General features: G+C 45.3%; 1 protein-coding gene across 1 annotated transcript in view; it reads left to right on the top strand.

Moving 5' to 3' along the window:
* The window catches only part of ENTPD7 (ectonucleoside triphosphate diphosphohydrolase 7), a 229,407-nt gene that overhangs the window by 39,783 nt on the left and 168,418 nt on the right, over nucleotides 1-21,206 (top strand). The window contains exons 4-5 of the mRNA XM_086922599.1: nucleotides 2,639-2,844; nucleotides 11,508-11,658. Of these exons, the coding sequence (XP_086778725.1) occupies nucleotides 2,639-2,844; nucleotides 11,508-11,658 (357 nt within the window). The remainder of the gene's footprint in view (nucleotides 1-2,638; nucleotides 2,845-11,507; nucleotides 11,659-21,206) is intronic.

The raw sequence follows: 21,206 nt of genomic DNA, 5'->3' as shown, positions 1-21,206 counted from the left end.
CATTTTTATCAAGCCTGCAGCTTTCAATGAGGTTATTGGGTTAGCATTGCTGAAATAAGTGTGATTCAGCTTGTGGGGATGTCACAGCTACTATGCCCTGGTAGCCTGCTCGCTGTTTTATTAGTGAGCTGTGGATGTATAATGTCAGCATTAAGGCCATAGAGGTTGGTCAATTGCTCATACTTCTTGTAGTTATAAGGACATGTCCATTGCCAAGAACTTATTGGATTTAATATAGGGTCAGGTTTGTAGAGTGACTGGATTTGCTTATGGCTTGCCGTGTTCCAACGTGGTGCAAAGTTTACTTTTGAATTATTTTTGTCTTTACTTTGGTATGTGTTTAGTTGATCTACCTTTTTGTTGATGATTTTATTGGAACTATGTTTTTGGGTGGGCGCTACGCAAATGCAAATTTATTCACAATGTGTAAACTATCGTTTGAGAAGAGCGCATCTTTTTGCAAGTTTGCCCTCATACATTTATTTTTATATGGTGAAAAGTACATTTACTTGAAGACAGCAAGGTTGCAAGCTGCCTGCTGATATTAAGATCTATATCCCACTTAACTTCAAGGAACCAACCAATTAAATCCTAATACAATTTGTTATGTCTCTCATAGGACCATGCTTTACTAGGACAGAGGAAATATTGTCTACGCAAGAACGCGATGAAAAGCAGCTGAGCCTGAGTATTGCCTTGTACTCATTTTTCAGCGCCCAGATTTGTTTTCATGTAATGTAATTAAGTTTGGTTCCTGAGAGCTCTTGTAATGCCTTGGTCTTCAGGTCTGAGCTCTGCAGCCATCTTTTCTGCTGGCAAAACAAATTCATGTAACATAACATCCTGTGGCCGGAGTCCTGAGGTGCTAATAAGGAAGAAGAAGAGCGGCTTGGTCTCAAGTGAATGACAGTTGTATTGGGCTTGCGCTCTTTATTATCCATAATGCGGGCTCTGGGGAAGTGTTATTGGTGCTGGTGCGAAACCTGATGCTCAGATGGCCATAATTGTGTTTTAGTTTCTAGTCCATTGTCATAATCTACAAAGCTAGCGGTGACCTGAGGATGATTAACTTGAGTAATGTACTGTGGGCACTGTAAATGACTGCACGTGAAGCAAAATGGGAGCTGGCTTTGCAAGATCGATTAACCAAAAACCCGTATCCTCGATCAATTGCAACATCAATTTCAAGAGACTTGTTATCTGTGATTTCTCTTGTAGTTTAAGTGTTCCGTGCAGCCATTTCGTGGCTGCTAGATTTAGAGAATAACTGTCAACTAGCCTTGGGTGGCAACTTATTTAAAAAAAAAAAAAAAAAATTAACTGTTCTGTTTTTCATGGGAAGTAGATTTTTTCCTCAGGGTGTTATCTGATTTGAAAGACTACTTTCTCTTTTCGAGACCACTATGGTTTTGATCTATATTTTGCTGCAAGATAGATTTCTGAAAACCATGCCTGAATTTGCAGAAACAGTCAAGCTTCGTGCTTTTCTGACATTTGCCCTTTCAGGATTTTTTATTCTATTTTTGGTACTGTAATTTGTAATGATAGAATGGTTTTTCATAATGAAAGTGTACTGCGTTCTGCTTCCCTTGAAACCTCTGTAAGGTTTTTGAAGTGATGTAGTCTCCCAATTCTCCTCTCTACCCCATCTCCTCACTGATGGCCCCTCTGGAACCGGACAGATAAGTCGACTCTTTTCTACAGGCACATCTATCTGCAAGTTTATTTATTTTTATCTTTTAGTGTGACTGTGTTCAAAATACTCTGACTTCATGTTAAGCACTGTGTAAAAATATTGAAACCTAGATCACCGAAATGCTTACTTATTTAGCAAATACTGATATATATATTTATATTTAACACGATTAACTAGTATTCACTTACATTGTGCGAGGTGAAGGCATTTCTCCTTGCCATTTGTGAGAAAGCACTTGTGTGAAGTACCTGGGCCGTGTGCTCAGCTGAATACACTTGAGCGGAATTGGGAAGTGTGCATTGTAATAAAATGGCTTTAGGACTCTCAGCAGAAATGAAGTAGCCATAATTCTCGAAGCATGATACCATTAGCGCGTCAATAATGCACAGTTGATGCAAGGGTTGTTTACAAAATCAATATATTTCCACTTTGGCTGAATAACTGTCCTCTTTAGTCCTCTCTCCGATGTGATCTCTTCACTGATACTTGTGGACGTGAGTGCTGCACTTCAGCAGTACAGAAAACGTGTTTCTTTGCAGTCCATTTACATTCATTCCTGTGATGTCCGGCACAATGTACCTGAACCGTAATTATTACTGTACGAGGCTCAATCAAAACGTCAGTTGTCTCTTGGATATTATTTTTACTCAACTTGGTGGTACTCATTGAAAGTATTAAATGCTGTGTGGACCAGCAAGAAATCAGAACCGCGACCTACTGGATGGGACCTACGCCATTTGAGCTTTTTTCTGACCTAATTTGACATTTACTTTATTAGACCTCTACCTATAGATTTTTACAATGAATGGTTAAGGACCAGGCTCTTCTAGAGCTCAGGATTTATAAATGGGGATTTATTTTGTGTAAATGCTGTTTTTGGAAACCTTGTATGGACTATGAAATGCTCTGGCACCTAATTTGCATTCCCCTTACCCCCATCAGGTACTTGGCGCGGGTCGGAGACCTTGAAGCTACTGATACAGAGAACCCCAGACTGAGCTATGGCATTGTTGTCGACTGTGGCAGCAGCGGCTCCAGGGTCTTTGTTTATTTCTGGCCGCAGCACAATGGCAATCCTCATGACCTCCTGGACATCAAGCAGATGAGAGACCGAAACAGCAAACCAGTTGTCAAGAAGATCAAACCAGGTACCTAAGCTTACTGCCGTTACAGCCATACACAAATCACGGCCACCAACAAAGTTGGTAGGGTGCTACATGAAGCACTAGGCCTGGGGTTTGTTAAATGGTTACAATGCAAGGGTAGAGTGCGAAAGTTGAAGATGCTGAAAGTACTTCTTGAAAATTGAAATTGGTGGTGAATGTTGACTGATGCAGGAGTAGATGCGCTTTGTTTATATACTCCTATTAACAAGCTTTGGTAAAGCCAACATTTTTAGTTTAAATGTGCTAACACATGAAAATGCAGGCACCTACAAGTGCCCATTTGTGCATGCCTGTGTATGAATGCGTTAGTAGAGTGAAGCGAGACAAAGTGCAATGAAAGAAATTCAAGTATGACAACATTAAAGGCTCCCGTGCCTTGATTGTAGCCCTGTTCCTTTAACTACGTGAAATGAAGTTGGGATGGCAAGTAAAGTCTTCCTGCATAGCTTTCATATTTTCTCTGGATGTGCCAGCTAACATCCTATGCGACCTTTAATTGGGACATTCATGACGGGTGCTTTTGAGGGAAAAAAAAGAAAAATACCCTTTTTGCCCAGCAAAAATATTATTACATTGCAACATAATGCTTTCAAAATGATTCTTCGCTGTAAACGGAGCTGCATTAAAGTGTGAATCGATGTTTTATTAAAAAAAATTGCTCACCACCTTCTTTGGAAGAGCACGATTCCGTAGCTAGAGGTAGGAACTGCTATGACCATGTTACTCCAAAAAACCCATGCCTGTAATTTAACAGTTGGACTAATTATGTTTTCAATGTTCCTTTGGCTTTTGCTACTTTCAGAAGGTTCAGTATTTTTACTTCAGTTAGTGTCACTTTAGGTTGCTTATGAAACAAACATGCTCTGATCGGTCATCCGGCTCAATGCACAAGGGACGTCATGAACAGGTGGGAAGTAATAGGCTGTATGTCTCTGTTTGACCCTAATTTTAGCATAGTCTTATTGATAAGTTAAACACGACTGGGCTTAAACTCAATACTTTGCACTCTCTTCAGCTCAGCTGATTCAACCAGGAGGGAGCCAATGAATCGCAGCCTCTCAAATGACAAAGAAAAACAAAAAAGTGATGGGTGGATTGTTTGATATCATCTCAGGAACTAGTAATTACTTGGGGATGCATTCCAGTCCATCGGCTTTTGCCCACCTTGCCACCTCAAATGGGAACCAGCGATGTTGAAGTCATTCTTGGTCCTTTTCCAATATAAACAATCAAGCCCCATCTTCCAGGCCCAGTCCCATTGGAACAGGAGCGCAAGCATCCCTAGAGAGGTTTCGGTTGACTTGAGCCTTATCAGTGGAGTTCCAGTTTAGCTCTTACAGCACAGTGAACATGGTGCCCATGTTTATGCATATCTGTCAATCTTAGCGTGGCTCACTTAGGAAAACATGGAAGCATTGTCAATTTCAAGAGGTCTAGCAGATAAAAACAAATTGCCTCCTCACTGAGTGGTACGTTTAGTCACCCAGTAAGTCCTCATATAAGCACCTAGTCATTCCTGCACTCATGCAACCATATATCCACCCACTGACTCATTGCTTCCTTCATCCAAATTTCCACTCACAATAAAACACACTGAAAATCAACAAGCATTTTCAATATGAACTAAAGGAATAAATGTAGCAAAAAGAAAGCCTGCTGCTGCCTAATCATTGCATAGCATTTTCTCGCAAATAAAAATAAAATAAATATGGGAGTTGGTAGCTGTTTTGCAAAGTATTGAGTATAGTATTGTCGTTTTAAAATTACAACACGGCTTTCATGTGTAGAAGCAATATACTGTTAGCCATCACAAAAACAGTTGCCTACTGAGGTAATTTATGCAATTCTATGTAATAAAATACCTGTCTACAAGCCTTAATAATGTATAATACCTATCCATTGGTTTTAGCATCTGCTTTCATCAATTAGCAACTCAGGCCTACTGTTTTTGTGTCCTTTCTTTAATAAACAGATCAAACCAGTGGCATCAAATATAGTCTTTCCGAATGAACAAATTTGGCTATAAGCCTTAAAAATGTACGTGTGACCATAAGCAATACAGGGCGACTATATTGAGCATAAGGTTTTGCACAAGACAACCATCCAATTATAAATATGTACATAATTACAGTTGGAAAAATAATTTGGCAATCCTTTTTTGGGGGCCTAATTAGAATTTGAACATTACAAATATTGCCCCTTCAGATTTTGTCAGATAGGATAAACAACACCAAAATCCTTTCCTGCTGTACCTCCGGGAATTATCAACATGAGGGTGTTGCCAAAACTCCCCTCTGCCATGCTTCCTAAAAACATTTTTCAGTTAATTACATGAGTTCAGCTACAGCTGCACTGTTAAGCCAGATCTAAAAAGTGATGGGTGGGATAACTGAGTTAATCTCAACCTCTGGCAAGTACTCCTGGCCATAGTCCAATCCATCTTTTGTTACTGCCCTTCATGCTACCCCAGGCAGGAACCATCCATGTGCAAATCAACTTTGGTCCTGCTCCCTTCTGCAGGGATCGGCTGTTCCCATGAGGAGCAGGGTCCGTACTGATTTTGATAAGGTGGACCTCTGTCTAGAGGGACCCAGAGGGTGAAAAAAGTTAGGTTCGAATGCTATGCAGTGATTCCAGTAATTTTGGCTATTTGAAAGCATTCTTAGAATCACCTTTTTTGTAACAGTTTCTCAAATAACAGAGCACCAGACTCTGGCACTCAACGCACAGCTGTGCCTTCTGTTTCCATTTGCTGGAATCAATGGAGATATTGCAACCTTTCCACAACAGGACAAATATTGGTCTTCAAGAGCTTAGAGCCAATAGTTGAAATACCTTTGAAGCGTATGCTTAAATACAAATGAATTTTTACTATGTGGTCTGAGAGGAAAGCCATGTTCTGTGTTGCACAGGAGAGGAGTAGAGTCTAGGCATAGGATGCATGGCTCTTGCCACTGGGAAGTTTCACACATACTATTCCACTACTGAGGGCCATCTGAGTTGTTTAGCTACTGCTGCTCACCATGTGGAAACAGCCACTAAATATAGTTTTTAAGCATGGTTGGCTCCCCTCCCAGGCGCTCGAGCCGCATTTGATTGTTCACAACAGTATGTAAGCAGTGTGCAAAGAGGAGCACGTTGGTCTGCACCAAGCATAGCGACTGTGAGGTCACTGTACAGACAAATAATAATAATATTAATAAAACCATTTGTAGTCACAACAGTATGTAAGCAGTGTGCAAAGAGGAGCACGTTGGTCTGCACCAAGCATAGCGACTGTGAGGTCACTGTACAGAAAAATAATAATAATATTAATAAAACCATTTGTAGAGCGCATGGTTACACTATAACCGCGTGTCCCCGCGCTTCTGGAGGGATAGGCGGGAGGAAGCGAAGACCGGGAAAGGAGACGGCTTGAAATTAGGAACTAACACAAACAGGAAAGCTGGAGGGTTGTGATTGAGCCACAAGGAGTGGACAAACACCATAGTGAAAGAGGAAGGGGTGCAAAGGATTGAGAGGTAGCATACACCCCATGCTTGTTATGCCAAAAATACACTGGAAACCGAAGGATACAGCCAATAATATTAGGGTACGAGTGCAATAATATTCTGGGTTAAGCCCAGATGTGATTGACAAAGTCTCAAGCAAATCAATGAAATAGATGGGCCCAAAAAAAATCCACAATAGGGGGTGGACCGAAAGCCCACTCTAAGTATATTGCAAACAGAAGGTCTGTTTGTCAGGCGTACTCTCCAATCATGAAAAATGTACCTTCCACACATCTCATACACGTGCAGCTATTTACAGGTGCCTGATATGTTTTTGGGATTTCTTTCCAGAACACTGCCAAGAAATGGGTTTGTAGACCCTCTGGCACTGTCAACCTGAGACAGAAAACCAGATGGACTTTAACCACCATGCAACCCACTGAGCCGTAGCTGTGCGAGATACTTTTAGATAACGATCTGTTCTTTTGAGATTTCACATGATTTAGTGTCATCATAGAGGACAACGCGATGCTTTCAGTAGGCGACATACCCCTATATTAGAAAGAAAGAAATAAAAAAGTCTCACTTTGAGAAACGCCATAGCTGACGTCGGTTCCACGCTTGGCTGTAGCCCCCTGTGAATTAAGACTTTGTGACTTGAGCCACTTTCTATACATATACTGTTTTCATCTCCTTTATTTCGTGCTGGGCGGACACAGTGAAGAGAATAAGAGTTCACGAGATTTGAGCCGAGACGGTGGCAACTACCCTACCCTTTGTGGGTGGTAGTGTGGGTTGGCCAATTAAGATTTTCCTTAGACTGGGCCAAGTCCTTGAAGATTAGAGTACCCATGTCCGTATGAAGCCTATATCATCTGGCTGAAACGCGACCGCGACTGCGTCGACACCTTTGGCTTTAAACGGAGTCCCTTATTTTAATCGAAGAAAGATTTGATTTACTCATTGATGCACCTATGTAAATTTAAGCTGGGTATATGCGTTAACCCCCTGGTGCTTTTTCCGTTTGGGACTACCCTGTAGTTGTATACTCCACTAGACTGTTCAGGAGGTACATATGTAAATTGGAGTATATATATAATTGTATATATTTTTTTTGTCCTGAGGGTACATACAAGTTATTTTGATATTGTATATGTTTTGTATATTTGTATATAATGTACATGTGATGTGTTGTATATAAATTGTGTTTTGTTGTGCCTTTTTGGCTGTCCGCCCATATTTGTGTATACGAACTTGGATATATTCTTTTTTGATTTAATTAAAAATAGATTGATCCCTTCAGTACCATTTTTCTCTACTTTTTCATCCTTGGATGTCTCCTGCTCAGGTACGGAAGGGTGAGGTGGGCAGAAGCCTTAATCATTTTTTTAGTCTAGAATGTACTGATGGGCAGAGTATACCGAGGCATTATAAGGAGAAACTCAAAACTGAACTGAAGTTTCGAGGACGACACCAGAACAGAAGAGCTGCACCTTCTAGGATCCTCTCTTTGGTGGGGGTGGTGTGACTGGGTGTGTGTGCTGCAAGCTTGCAAGGAAGACGGGGCTAAGGCCCACGTTCATAAGATATAGGGGGGTAACATCCGCTGATTGGGACGGGAGCAGATGGAGAGGCAGAACCTATCCCTGAAATTGGGTTTCTGTCCCATAGAGACCTACAATCTGTGCATACCACAAAGCTTTCCTCTGCATTCATAAAGTGCCTTATTGGAGCCTTTTCAGTGACACCATGGTGAAGAAGCTGTTCTGCAAAATTAATTTTTAAAGACGGGTGTTTGTCTTTCGAAATGCTAATCGAAGATGTGTAAACACCTGCGGTGAAGGGCATCCTCGAAGCAGCAGGAAAGCAGCCTCAAAGCTTTCACTGTGTTGCAGGGATTCTGCGCAGTCACAGAACTGTGCACAGAGACTAAGGACCTCAGTGAATTAGGGTGTACCAAAAACTCACTTTAGCACCCAACATTCCCTACCAGACTAGCATCAGTGTCTCATTACAGGGCCAGCCTTGGGTATGTGCAAGCTGTGCACATGCACATGGCCGCCAAATCCCAGGGGCCGCCACACCAATCTATATAATTACACAGCTGCATGTTTCCCCAGCACCGAACACTTCTGTTACCGACCATCGTAACCACCATAAATCCAGTAATCAACAGAATCGCATCGCTTACGAGCCAGCATGTGTCACCCGAGACGCCTGGTGGCTGGAGGGCTCCGGGCACAGAGTGGGCATTCCCTGACAAGGGCCATGGTGGGCGCTTGACTGCTGCGAGCTGTGTGGGGGAAGGGAGGAGGCAGAAGGGATAACTGGGTGGGACCGGCACACTGCTCCCAGGCGCTGCACCCTGTGTCTGAAAGCACTGCTGGGGGGTGTCGGCCATCAACACTAAAGACAAAGACTCCAGTGCTGCTGGTGGGTCCTGGTAAACTACAGTAGCCCCCCGGGGTGTCCCGCACCGTGCAGTGTCTGTCCGCACCCACTGAGTGCTGGCCGGCAGTAATACTTGGGAGGCAGGGGCCCCACTTTACTTCCATTAGTCCTGGGTCAGCAGTGGGACCATTTTCCCTCTGCCCATTGAGCCCTGCGCCCTGCAGTCGTGGCTGGTGCTCAGTGGCCTTCACCCTAGCACCTACCGCCTCTTTTCACCCCAGCATCTACCGCCTCTCTTCACCCCAGCATCTACCGCCTCTCTTCACCCCAGCACCTACCCCCTCTCTTCACCCCAGCACCTACCCCCTCTCTTCACCCCAGCACCTACCCCCTCTCTTCACCCCAGCACCTACCCCCTCTCTTCACCCCAGCACCTACCACCTCTCTTCACCCCAGCACCTACCACATTAGTTAACCCCAGCACCTACCACCTCTCTTCTCTTACTGGTCCCACATCTCTTCACATCCATTGCTCGCATCGTTTCACTTTTCACACACATTGCATCTCTAGCAGCTCCTACCATATCACCTCGTTTTCAGTACGTGGATCTGTTCGCCTCCAGTATTTACACATCACTTTCTTTTTAGCGCCCACCACATCTCTGTACCCGCTATATCCTTTCACTGCCGGCAACTCAAGTAAGGTGGGAAACATGAACACTCTTTCATTATACTCTCATACCAGTCCAGAACAGGGAGTAAAGGGAGACGCAAGCAAGTTTAAAATGTTTATTTTAACACAGTGATCTCAGGTGCAGCAGCTTAGCTAATACAAGCAGACATATGATAAGAAATAAGATTGTCAGCATAGTTACTATTCCATAAAATACAAAGGGAGAAAGCATGTTATAATGCTAAATGGAAACCGGTTAAATATATACCTATATTTCACCCTCCCTTGCTAGTAGGTTATTTTATAACTAAAGAAGGTCTCTTAGGCTTGCATAAGCGACCCCATACCTCGGAGATTAGCAGGAGTGAATCACATAGTTCTGCACAAGCTCTCAGCATAAGAATGTTCTCCAAGTGTGTTCCTTCATGCCTACACAGTGTATTATTAAAGGCGCCAGTATCTGAGCTGTTCACAGCTGCATATATGTTATGTCTAGAATGTGCGCTGATCAGTTCGAACAAAAGCAACAGTGTTGATATAACCTTGAAGGCCTCGGCACTCACTTTTCAGACTAAGCTTAGAAAGCAAGTCTAGCAATGTAGAAAAACAAGTTATTGTCATGTGAAGCAAAACTCTCAGTCCAACTCGAAACAATATCCAACGTGTATGCGATGGGCAAAAGAAAGCAAAAGGTAAAATGGCGTTTAAACTTCTAATAAGCTCATGCTAACTTAACACTGTATAAATGCCACGCTCAGCCCCACTACAACTGCAGTCCAATCTGCCACGTACCTCCGAGAACAAGAAAGGGAAATGTGGCAGTTCTGAGACATTAGTATGCTTTGGAAGTTGGGACACACATTCACCATTCAGGTGTTAGCCATCAGAGATACACAAGGAACTTAAACCTTCTAACTAAATGGGAGCCATTGGGTTTGGACTGTGATGGTTTGAGTGCTTGCATTGTTCAACACTCCATCCATCATCCCCTTTGGTTTTGCTTTGTTCGCCTAAAGTTGGCAGGGTATGCCCAGACATGGTTCCCTTGCTCAGTTTGCCACTGGATTCAAACTATCCTGGCTCATGAAGGCTGATTAGCCAGAAACCAGTCCCAGGATGCTTGTTTCTGGTCCAGGAAAGACCTGGCTTGGCAGTACATGCTGGGCTGTTCCCATGAGGCACAGGGTCAGACTGATTTGCATATAGCCATGTCTGAACTGGGGTGGCGGAGTGAGCTAAAGAATGATGATGGATTAAACCCAGATCAGTTGGCTGGGGTGAGTGCTTGCATTGTTTACCAATCCGTCCATCATCCCCTTTGGTTTTGCCTTTATAATGTTGTAACAATGTTTAATTTGAAATTACTGCGTATTTCTTTTTAATTTTCATACACCAAATATTTGTGCCCGTAAATGTGGAACTGCGCAAACCTCAAGGGACGTGGGTAGTAGCAGAGCAGTAATTGCTTTTTTTAAATAGTGAATGCTAACAGTTTTGCCATTTAAGTCTGTAAATAACATTATAAGCAGTTCAATGAGGGCACTCCTTAAGTCAGTAAAACCTTAGTTTGCCTTCATGGAATTCTGGCGTGTAACCTGTGGGGCACTCATCGTGGTCAGCATCCATCTTTTACTACAAGGTGTTGTTTTTGAAGTTTTTTAATAATATCGAAAAACGATACTTTAGCAATCTCACTGAAGCCGTATATTAAGCTTTTAAGCCGCTATAAACAGTTACAAGTTATTTTGGCGATTCTTTGCTACGGCCACCATCTAATTTCTCTGACGCACTGTGTTGATGAACACTTTGCTATTTCAGTACAACTTTCGAAACCCAGTTGTTCCATTTCTTGTGAATGGGCAGAGCTATTGTTTGGAGAGGACAACCTCGCCAGACTGTTTTAAAATTGTATTTTTATAACTGAGCTTATGAAAAATCTGCATTAAAAAAGATAAAAGGTTTATCCCTGTACCTGTTGTTTACTCTCCATTGCCTTCCTCAAAGGTTACTTACCACTTTGCCTGGTTTGTTGGCACACACAGAATGCTCTGTATTTTGTGTACCTAAACTGTATCTGCTCTTTCTCCCAGGCATCTCCACCATGGCCTTGACACCGGAGAAAGCGAGTGATTACATGGAGCCTCTCTTGACCTTTGCAGCAGGACATGTTCCAGCGAGTAAGCACAAGGAAACTCCGCTGTATATCCTCTGCACAGCAGGCATGCGGTTCCTCCCTGAGAGGTGAGCAACAGTCCAGAAAAACCTCCTTGAATGACTTGTGCAGAAACTTCATATGCAGTGAGTGGTAAATGCCTCCTGAAATCTAAAAGCATCAGTGCAAGCCAAGCAAAGTTGTCCATGTTGAACCGCAAGATGGAAACGCAAGTCCATTTGATTGTTCGTCCAACATTGCGCTTCCTTGCTGTATACTTATAGCAAGGACATTTTCTTAGAGCCCTGTAATGTCTTGTGTTGTATCTACAGCTAGATCTACACGGCTGGTAAGACCCAACTTGTTTCTTTTGTTTCACAGACGTTTTATGTGCAGAGGGCATTAATCTGATGGTCTATAGTGCCAATAAATAAAACTGCTTCCTCAAGTTGTAGACATTGTCAGCTTTCTCGCAACTCTGGCACTTAAGAAGGGAAATTAAACCCACCAAAGTGAGTTTATCTGCTTGAATAGTAACAACATTTCTCTGCACAAGCTCCACAGATGAGCTACGGACCTTCTAAAGACTCATGTTTGATATATATCCATCACCTGCTTGTCAGAGCGGTGTGCCCCTTTGTTTGGTACCAGACACCGTTATTGCCCCAGCAGATTAAAAACACGAGTCTTGGTACATTTTAGTACCAGTTGTTGCGACCACTATCAAGGTCACGTATTTGGCTTTTAAAAAAAAGTAAAATGCATCTGGTCCTTTTACTTTATTCTTGGACTTAACTCTTTAAAATCACTGGTGTTTCTTCTACTTCTAAACACGAATAAGAAAAAGAAGCAATATCCTCTTCTGCACACTTTAACATAACCTTTTTCCATAGGCGCATGTGAGGTTTGATGACAGTTTTGACATTCTCTCACTTATGATATAATTTTGTGCTCCTGGCTTAGGGTAAATCCCTGACTCTGATCTTCCATTTTCAGTCATGTGCTGCTGAATGTTTAACCCTTCTCTGAGACCTGCTCCTCGATCACCATACATTTATCCCCATTGCAGGTCGCTAATGATGTGGTGATGCAGATCTTCAGATCTTACAGACTCTCTTCAAAAATAAACTTTTCTTGATCTGTCTGCCCTTGCACCTACTTTGTTTTAGAAGTAGGGGACCTCTATATATTAATGAACTTGCTATACATAGGGAAATCAACTGAATTAGGTAAAGGTCTATAGACCAGTTACAACACACCAAGGAGAATCCGAATTAACTAGAAAAGCCCTTAAAACGTGGGCAAGATGGCCGCTGAGCAGTCGCAGGAGTAAGTCGCCAAGAGCTCTCTCTCCCTTTTGAAAAAAATGAGGAGGGGAAAATGGCTATAACCAACGAGGACAATGAGGAATCTTAGATGGTTAAAGATAAAGAACCTATTCCTACAGACCTTGGGTCTCCTGCAGCAGAAAACTTGGTATAGAGTCATTCAGGCCCCGAAATACAGGTCGGCTGGAAGCGAGCAAGGCAGGATGCCTCCACGCGGTGTTAAACAGAAAGAGCCAGATGAGACCGGGAAATCCATGGACACACATACGGTGACGAGGCAGCAAGCGGCAGCAAAGAGTACAGATACCGTCACGGAGTCGGCCTCCAAAAGGAAAGAGCTGGGGGAGGAGCCAAGCCAGCGACCGAGATGGCCGCATAGACGCTCGGCTCTGTGAGCCCTCTCGCCCCGCGCATACATCCTGGCAATTATCCTGAGCCGTAACGGCATATTTAAGTAGGCGAAGGAGAACTATCACTTAGCGTCTGCTCCTGAGGCTTCTACGTGCAGCAGACCCGGAGGAATGTCCCTGACTGTTCTGAGGCCCTCGCGGTGCTGGGACCGGAGTGTCGATTGAGAGGAGCAGCCGGCCGCGACTACGACAACAGCGGCCACTGGTGGCGGTTAGGAGTCGGCCGGAGGGCGCCGGCGAATTGATGGGCCGATGGCGGCAGTGACGACCCAGTCCACTTTGCGGAGTGCCTCGTGGGGCTGCGTGGCAAGGCAGGGTCGAGGGGGGTGCACGATATCTGGGGCCCCTCCCCAGTTCTGTGTCCGGGCATAATCAAGGATTACCCCCGGAATCGGCGGGCTGCTCCCGGGGAGCGGCAGAGATTTTGTTTAGCCCTTTGGTGACTCTTCTCCGGGGAGCCTGCCTTGCATTTTTGAGTCCCGGTTGTGAATCCTGTAGCGCCCTGGTCTGGGGCCCGGTCCCTGAGGTGAGGTGAAGAAGGACGAGGCCGGACTGGCTAAGATGGCGGCCAGCGCCCTCCTCTGCGGACCACATCCAGGTCGAATAGCTGCCGTGCGGATGAGATCAAGGGACTGGCGGCGCGAGAAGGAGCCCACGTCCAAAGATGTATTGGCTGCTCTAACGACCCTGCACGAGACCCTGATCTGTAATGCCCGAGACTTAGGAAGAAGGATGGCCGCCATTGCTGTCCCGCCGTTCCACACGGGCACAGTTCGATCCCAACGACGTGCCCGCTTCTATGTCCATGAAGAGTGCTCCAGCTACGCCTAGGTTCTTGGAGCCGCTGCAAGACCCGGCTCCTGTGATTGCCCTGGACAGCTTGGTTGTACAAGCGAGTGTCTCTTCGGGGCACATGTCTAATTGGCGGCTGGGGAAACAACGCCAATCTATTTTTTGGGCTGCCCCGGCGATGTCTCGGCGCTTGCCGGATTGTGTGACTTTTCCTCCTTGGATGGTGAAACTGTGTTCGGACTTGGGGATGTTCTCGGGGTCAATATCGCCACTAACGGATTTCCGCCGTACATGCTCGGATGGGTTTGGGTTGCTGACGTCCTATGAAGCGGTAACTCGGCCTGGCCCGCCCGGATCACTTGGACCCTCCACGCCGCTCTGTAGACCGATTGATAAGTGGACGTATGTTGGTTCCATTGATCGACCAGGCCAGGGATGATACCGTCCAGAGTCTAGTGGACTTATTGTTGGCTGACGGTGCTTGGGGGACATTCGGCCGGGATTATATTGCTGGTGTGGTTGGTGATTGATGTTCTCCATGGATATTCTGATCTTGCTTTTGGGATGTCTCTTGGGCGCAGGGGTGAGGGGCGGGGCCGGGTGGCAAGATGGAGGGCCCTCGTCCACTTTTTTCTTCTCTTTTTCTTTCTCCTCTTTTTCTATATTTCGGGTCTCCATTAGGGCGACAGGCACGCTGCTGGGGGGTAGGCCGTGGCCTTCTGCAGGGGTGCAGGGTGGGGGGTAGGGGGATGGGGTTTGTCAAATTGTCCGTTATTTGTTTCTATGGCCCTTTAGTCTTTTTCCCCTTTTTTAGTGTCCCCTTTATGTCTCCTACAGTATGTTCCGTTTTGAGGGGTGGGGTTCAGCTTTACTACGGAACAGGTTTGTGCCTACATTTTATCCTGACTTGCGTACCTTACCCCCAATATTTCATTTGTATTTGTACTACTTGTGGATATCCTGATTCATGCTCATTATTGTAGGACCATGTATGACCGTATGGCACTTATTTTTAGTTTTTCCTTATTGTAAAATGAACCTTCACAATCCTGAATTCAGACCTGTACGCCTGACTACAAGTTATGTCCTGGACATTTGTGGGACCCCGGTTTCGAACTGTTATAACTTTCCACATTGTTCTGCTGTACTTCTGCTTTGACTAGCGGCCGGCCGGGGTGGTTGTAGGCCCTTACTTGTAATTGCTTGAAGTAATAATAAAGGTTCTCAAAAAAAACAAAAGGAAAGAGCTAAAGAAGAAAGAAAAGGAAAAAGATGCGGAGGCAAGCGCCGAGTTGAGGGCAGAGAGAAAAGCAGCAGCGGCCATGGAAAAAGGGCCCAGAAAGAGACTGCAGCGTGTCTTATGAAAAAGGCAACCCCTAAGGCTCGGGGAAATACCCTAAGGAAACCTACACTAGCAGAGGCGTTCACCGGCGGTCGAGCCGCTAATCAGGGCAGTGACACAATCGGCACGGAACAGAATACATTGGCGGCGGGCGCATCAGTATCAACACCCTTACCACTGCAGGAAGGCTTGGGGAAATACCCTAAGGAAACTTACACTAGCAGAGGCGTTCACCGGCGGTAGAGCCGCTAGTCAGGGCAGTGACACAATCGGCACGGAACAGAATACATTGGCGGCGGGCGCATCAGTATCAACACCCTTACCACTGCAAGCAGCAGCTCTGAACGCAGGGGCGGCGCATGCACCAGGAGTACCGAACAGGGTGATCCCGGATGGACCGAGGGCAGATGCAGTAGAACAGCGCGAGGCCACCAGAGCAGGACAGGAGAGTCTGGAAAGTCTGGGGTGTCGCGAGCAGCAGGCTGAGCCTGCGGCGCTCCCAGCACTCATAGAGGTTGCTCAGGATGAATGCAGTGAGGCAAGCCACATTACAGAGGGGATTGGCAGCAGCGAGGCACCATCACAGGAGACGCTGGCTGGTGATGATACTATGCAGGAGGGGGCATTACAGCCTCATGATCCCGCTGACCTGCCTCATAAAATCACGATCCCTAGTGACACTGAACTGAGGGAAGACCGGGCTCCCGAGGATGCGCTAATCCCAGGCACAGGCAGCAAAGAAAAGGGGAAGCCGACTAGAGAGGACTGTGGAGTTGAAGGGGGCCCCACACTGAGTAAGCAAGATGTGGAGTCGCCCAGGGGGCCCTGAATATTGCGGAAGGCACCAAGACTGTGGAAGGGCAGCTCCGTTCATAAGGAGAAATACCCGAGCCAGGCACACCGAATGAAGAGCGATTCTACTCGGTCAATGATGAGACGGGCACATCCTCTGGGAGTGAAGGCACAGAGTCAGTATTGACCGGGTCAGATGAGAACTCTGCTACAAGCGGGGGTTCTGACTCAGATCAGGATCAGTCACACTCACAGTCTTCTTCTGGGGATACAACTCAGCGGCATATTTTGACTCCGAAGAGGAAATCTCATAGGAGCCGCATGAGCCGTAAACAGCGGAGCCCGGTCAGTCCGTCACAATTAGAGATGGCAAAAAAACTGATGTGGGATTATTCGGCTACGTCCAATGTATACCGTGAGGATGAGGGGGCACAAGGTGGCCACTCCAGACGGCAAACTGTAGCCCAACCCCAAGCTCAGGCCCAAACCCCCACAATGGACCTACTATATACAACGCTGAAACAAATGCAGGGTGAGGCAAGGTCAGAGTCCAAGAGATCGAAACAGGTTAACAAAAAGATTGAGGGCTCTCTCAGCAAGATGAATAAACTATATGTTGAAATGGTGGGTCGGGTGACGGAGGTGGGGGAGAGAACAGGGAAACTTGAAGACAAGGTGTCCCGTTGGCAAGAGTTCAGAGCTGCACAGAAGAAAATGAACGAGGACACGCAGTGGAAACACGAGGACTTTGAGAACAGGCAGAGGCGCAATAATATCAGATTACTCGGTATTCCAGAGGGGGCCGAGGAGCAGGACCCCAGAGCATTTGTGGTTACCCTTCTGAAGGAGGCATTTCCTGAGATCACTGGCTGGAATTGGGAGGTCGAGGTCCAGAGGGCACACTGGTTTTCCTTGATCCAAAAGAGAACATATGGCGCCTCCCGAAACGAGAAACCAAGAGCCTTGTTGATTTTTGTGGGGAATTATCTGGCCAGACAAGAAATCATGGACAAGGCCAGACCACAGGATAAACGCTCCTTTTTCGCAAGACCGGACTTCTGCCATGTGACGGTAGAAAGGAGATGGAGGCTAAGACAGTTAATCGATCCCTTTCAGAAGATAGGTTGTGAGGCCTATCTTTTGTTTCCAGCTAGGCTGAAAGTTATACTGAAGGGTCGTACTAGAATGTTTTTCTCTGAAATCAAAGCACAGGGTTTTCTGACGGAGTTAAAGGAAAAGAGAAACTACGGGGAGCCTGGGACAGCTGTTAATAATTGACTAAATGTCTAAATGATTTTTTTTTCAGGCATTGCACTAGTACTAGTTCTAGCGACAGGGTGTTGGCCTGGGTAAATGAATGGAGTATTATTGATATGTAGTTGGAGGTAAGATAGATATAATTTATCAGCCAGATACGAGGTTAGACCTATTGGGGTACCTGGCACACGCATTGTTGGTTTTGTTTATTTTTTTCTCTTTAATTTGGTTTTTGGAACCTTAGCAATAAGGGAGAGAGGGGGGAGCGACACTCTAGGGCCTAGGAGGCAGCTACACTTAGGTCAGAATTGACCTATTTGACTGTACAGGGGGAGGGGGAAGGGGCACAGGGCAGCGTATAGGGAAAAGAACTAGGCCATATCAAAACGATGAAACTATACAAAAGGAACTCAGGACACATGTAAGGGAAACAAGGGGAGCATTCACGCTTAAAGAGTTAATTTTGGCTAGAGTATGTAGCTGGAACTGGTAAAAAACTAGACAAAAACTTGAAGGCAAATATAATGGCACTCGCAGTAAGGGTGGTACTGAGAGTGGAAAATAACTTTTTTCTATTTGGGACAAAAGGTTCAGAAATAATAAAGACTTAGGATGAGCTCAAAAGTTAAGGTGGTAACGATGAAAGTATGTGGGTTGAGTGATAGGCTGAAAAGACAAAAGGTAGCCCTATTAATGAAAAACACTCAGGCGGAATTTATATGTTTACAAGAGACCCACATAGAAGGTAACAAGCCCTTTTTGTTGGAACAACTGGGGCTGCGTGTGTTGGCATATTCAAAACAGGGGGCAAAGGTCAGGGGAGTGGCCATTCTAACTAAACTATTTAATATCCGCACTAGGAAGAAACTAGAAGATCCTTAGGGTAGGTGGGCCCTGATAGAGTGCCTGATTGGAGAAGACTGGGTTACACTCGGGTCCATTTATGGGTCAACAGAGGATGACCCTGAAATATTCGAGTTCCTGGATACAGAACTGGCTACTTGGGCACCAAGAGTGATTCTCGCAGGAGATTTCAACATTGACGGGGCATCCGGTTTGGGACTGAACACTAGGGGTATATACCAAGGAAGGAAAAAGAGGGTGTGCAGAGCAATCCTAAGTATGGCCAGCAACAATGCCTTGATGGATGTCTGGGGAGAGCTTAAAGTGGGCGAGGACGGTTTTACCTATTATTCGGCCCCCCATAGGAAGTGCGTCCGTCTGGATTATTTTTTTACCTCCGGGTTACTTTTAAATACCCTCACGATAGCAAGGCTACCCCGTATTCTCTCCGATCACAACCCCCTATCATTGACAATAATGGGTAGTGGGCTTAAAAGACAGGTTAAATCATGGACATTTGAAAGGGAACTCTTGACGGATATAGAATATATTACACACATGCACGCTTGGATAAAGGGCTTCTGGGATATCAACAGGGGGAGCACTAATTCAGGAAATGATTGGGACACTTTCAAAGCCGGGGTGCGGGGTGAAACACTGAGCTTCAGCCTAGCCAATCAGAAAAAGGAGAAAGCTAAGGTAGACCAGGTAAACAGCGACCTGTTTAACGCAGAGCAGAGACTCGAACAGGCTATTGCAGAGGGGCGGGAGTTGGAACAATGTTTAATGGAGGTCATGGTGGCTAAAGCGGATGCAGAGGAGAGCATAGCAATAAAATCAGCTAAAGTATATAATGCGAAGAGGGAGCAGTGCTATGAATATAGCGAAAGGGTAGGGCGGACACTTGCAGCACGTACGAGACAGAGGATGGCAAAAGGTGAAATTAAAGAGATAAAAGATAGCAGGGGTAATATGGTTTCGGATAGTGAAGGTATCCTCAAGGTCTTTAGGGAGTTTTATAGTAAGCTTTATGAGGAGGAGCAGGATAGGGATCCTGCCGATATTCAGAGGTACTTGCAAGAACTACCAAGTAAGGTTTTACAGGATGTAGATAGGGACTCTCTCTCGAGGTTTGCTTAGAGGCAGAAGAAATTAAGGAAGCTATGCTCTGCTTGCCTTCTGGCAAGGCTGCCGGGCCTGACCTGATACCCGGGGAATTCTACAAAGTGTTTTTTGCATCAATCATTTTAGATTTAGCCAGGACACTCCGGTAGGCACAGGCAGGGCAATCCATACCAGCCAGCTGGGCAGGGGCAGACATTGTTGTAATCCTCAAAAAAGGGAAACCCCCCCGCAGAGCCCGGGTCATACCGCCCGATTACATTGATTAATGCCGATCTAAAAATCTTCTCTAAAGCATTATCCATCAGACTCACTAGGGTAATAGTGCAACTAGTAAGCGTTAACCAGCATGGCTTTATTCCACAAAGAGGAACTACACTTCACGTTAGAAAGATGATTACGCTATTTGATGCACAAGGGGTGGAGGGGAAACCAATGGCAGCTATGTTATTAGACGCCAAAAAGGCCTTCGACCGCGTTGCGTGGGATTTTCTGTGGGCAGTGCTAAGGAAAGGGAGAATTGGAGCAGGATTTATAAAATCGATGCAATCACTGTATGCAGGACCAACGGCTTGTGTGAGGGTGAATGCAGGCCGTACTATGCCATTCAGAATTACACGAGGCACACGACAGGGGTGCCCGTGTTCACCCCTGCTCTTTGCACTATACATAGACCCACTTATTAAGAAATTGGAGCTAAATGATCGAAGTAGACCGCTAGATGCTAAAATAGGACCGATCAAGGTACTAGCATACGCAGATGATATCGCGATTATCACGCCTTCACCTGCAGAGGCTATCAGTATAATAGAGCAGGAGGCGGAGAAATTTGGGCGGGTTGCGGGGTATGCATTAAATAAAACTAAGACACAAATTATAAAGAACACATACGCAGCATGCACAGATTCACGGGTGGCGTGCGAGGGGGTTTACTTAGGAGTAACTATTACTGCTGACTTGGGCAATCTAGTGGACCTAAACACTTCTCCTATTATCGCGAAAGTGAAAAAAGATCTGGATAGGGTACACAACCTGCACATGTCCATAGTTGGCAGGGTAAATTTTATCAAAATGGCGACACGAAAATACAGAGTTCTCCGCAGCGTGCAGGCCACCCCTAGCTTTCCGGTGGATTGACTGATGCTGCGGTAAACTCTGTATTTTCGTGTCGCCGTTTTGTTTGGAGACTTAAGGAAGATCGTGAGACTTGAGCCACGCCTGATTTACTTTATCGTTATCCGAGCGGACACAGTTAATATACAAGAACTTTCGAGACTTAAGCCAAGAAAGTGGTTCCTACCCCACCCTCGGGGATGGTTGGGTGGGCTAGTCGGTGATATCTGCCCTAGGCTCTGCCAGGGCCTTGAAGACTAAAGTACCCATGTCCTGATGAAGCCTATATCATCTGGCTGAAACGCGACCGCGACTGCGTCGACACCCCTTGCTTTGAACGAAGTCCCCTGTTATAATTCAAGAAAGATTTGATTTTTTCTTAGGTGCACCAACACAAATATAGACTGGGTTGATGTTTTAACCCCCTGGTGCTTTGCTTTTGGGACTACCATTTTGTTGTGCACTCCATTGTAAATTAAGAGGAGGTACATATGTAAATTGGTGTGTATATATATTCTTATATATTCCTTGTATTTAGGGTACAGAAAAGTGTTTGTTGATATTGTAAATGATTTGTATATAATGTACATGTGATGTTTTGTATATAGATTGTTGTTTGTTGTGCCTCCCTGGATGTC

Source organism: Lissotriton vulgaris, chromosome 5, assembly GCF_964263255.1.
Source record: "Lissotriton vulgaris chromosome 5, aLisVul1.2, whole genome shotgun sequence".
NCBI classification, from domain to species: domain Eukaryota; kingdom Metazoa; phylum Chordata; class Amphibia; order Caudata; family Salamandridae; genus Lissotriton; species Lissotriton vulgaris.
Note: the sequence above shows the minus strand (reverse complement) of the source record. Positions and strands in the feature narration are given on the sequence as shown.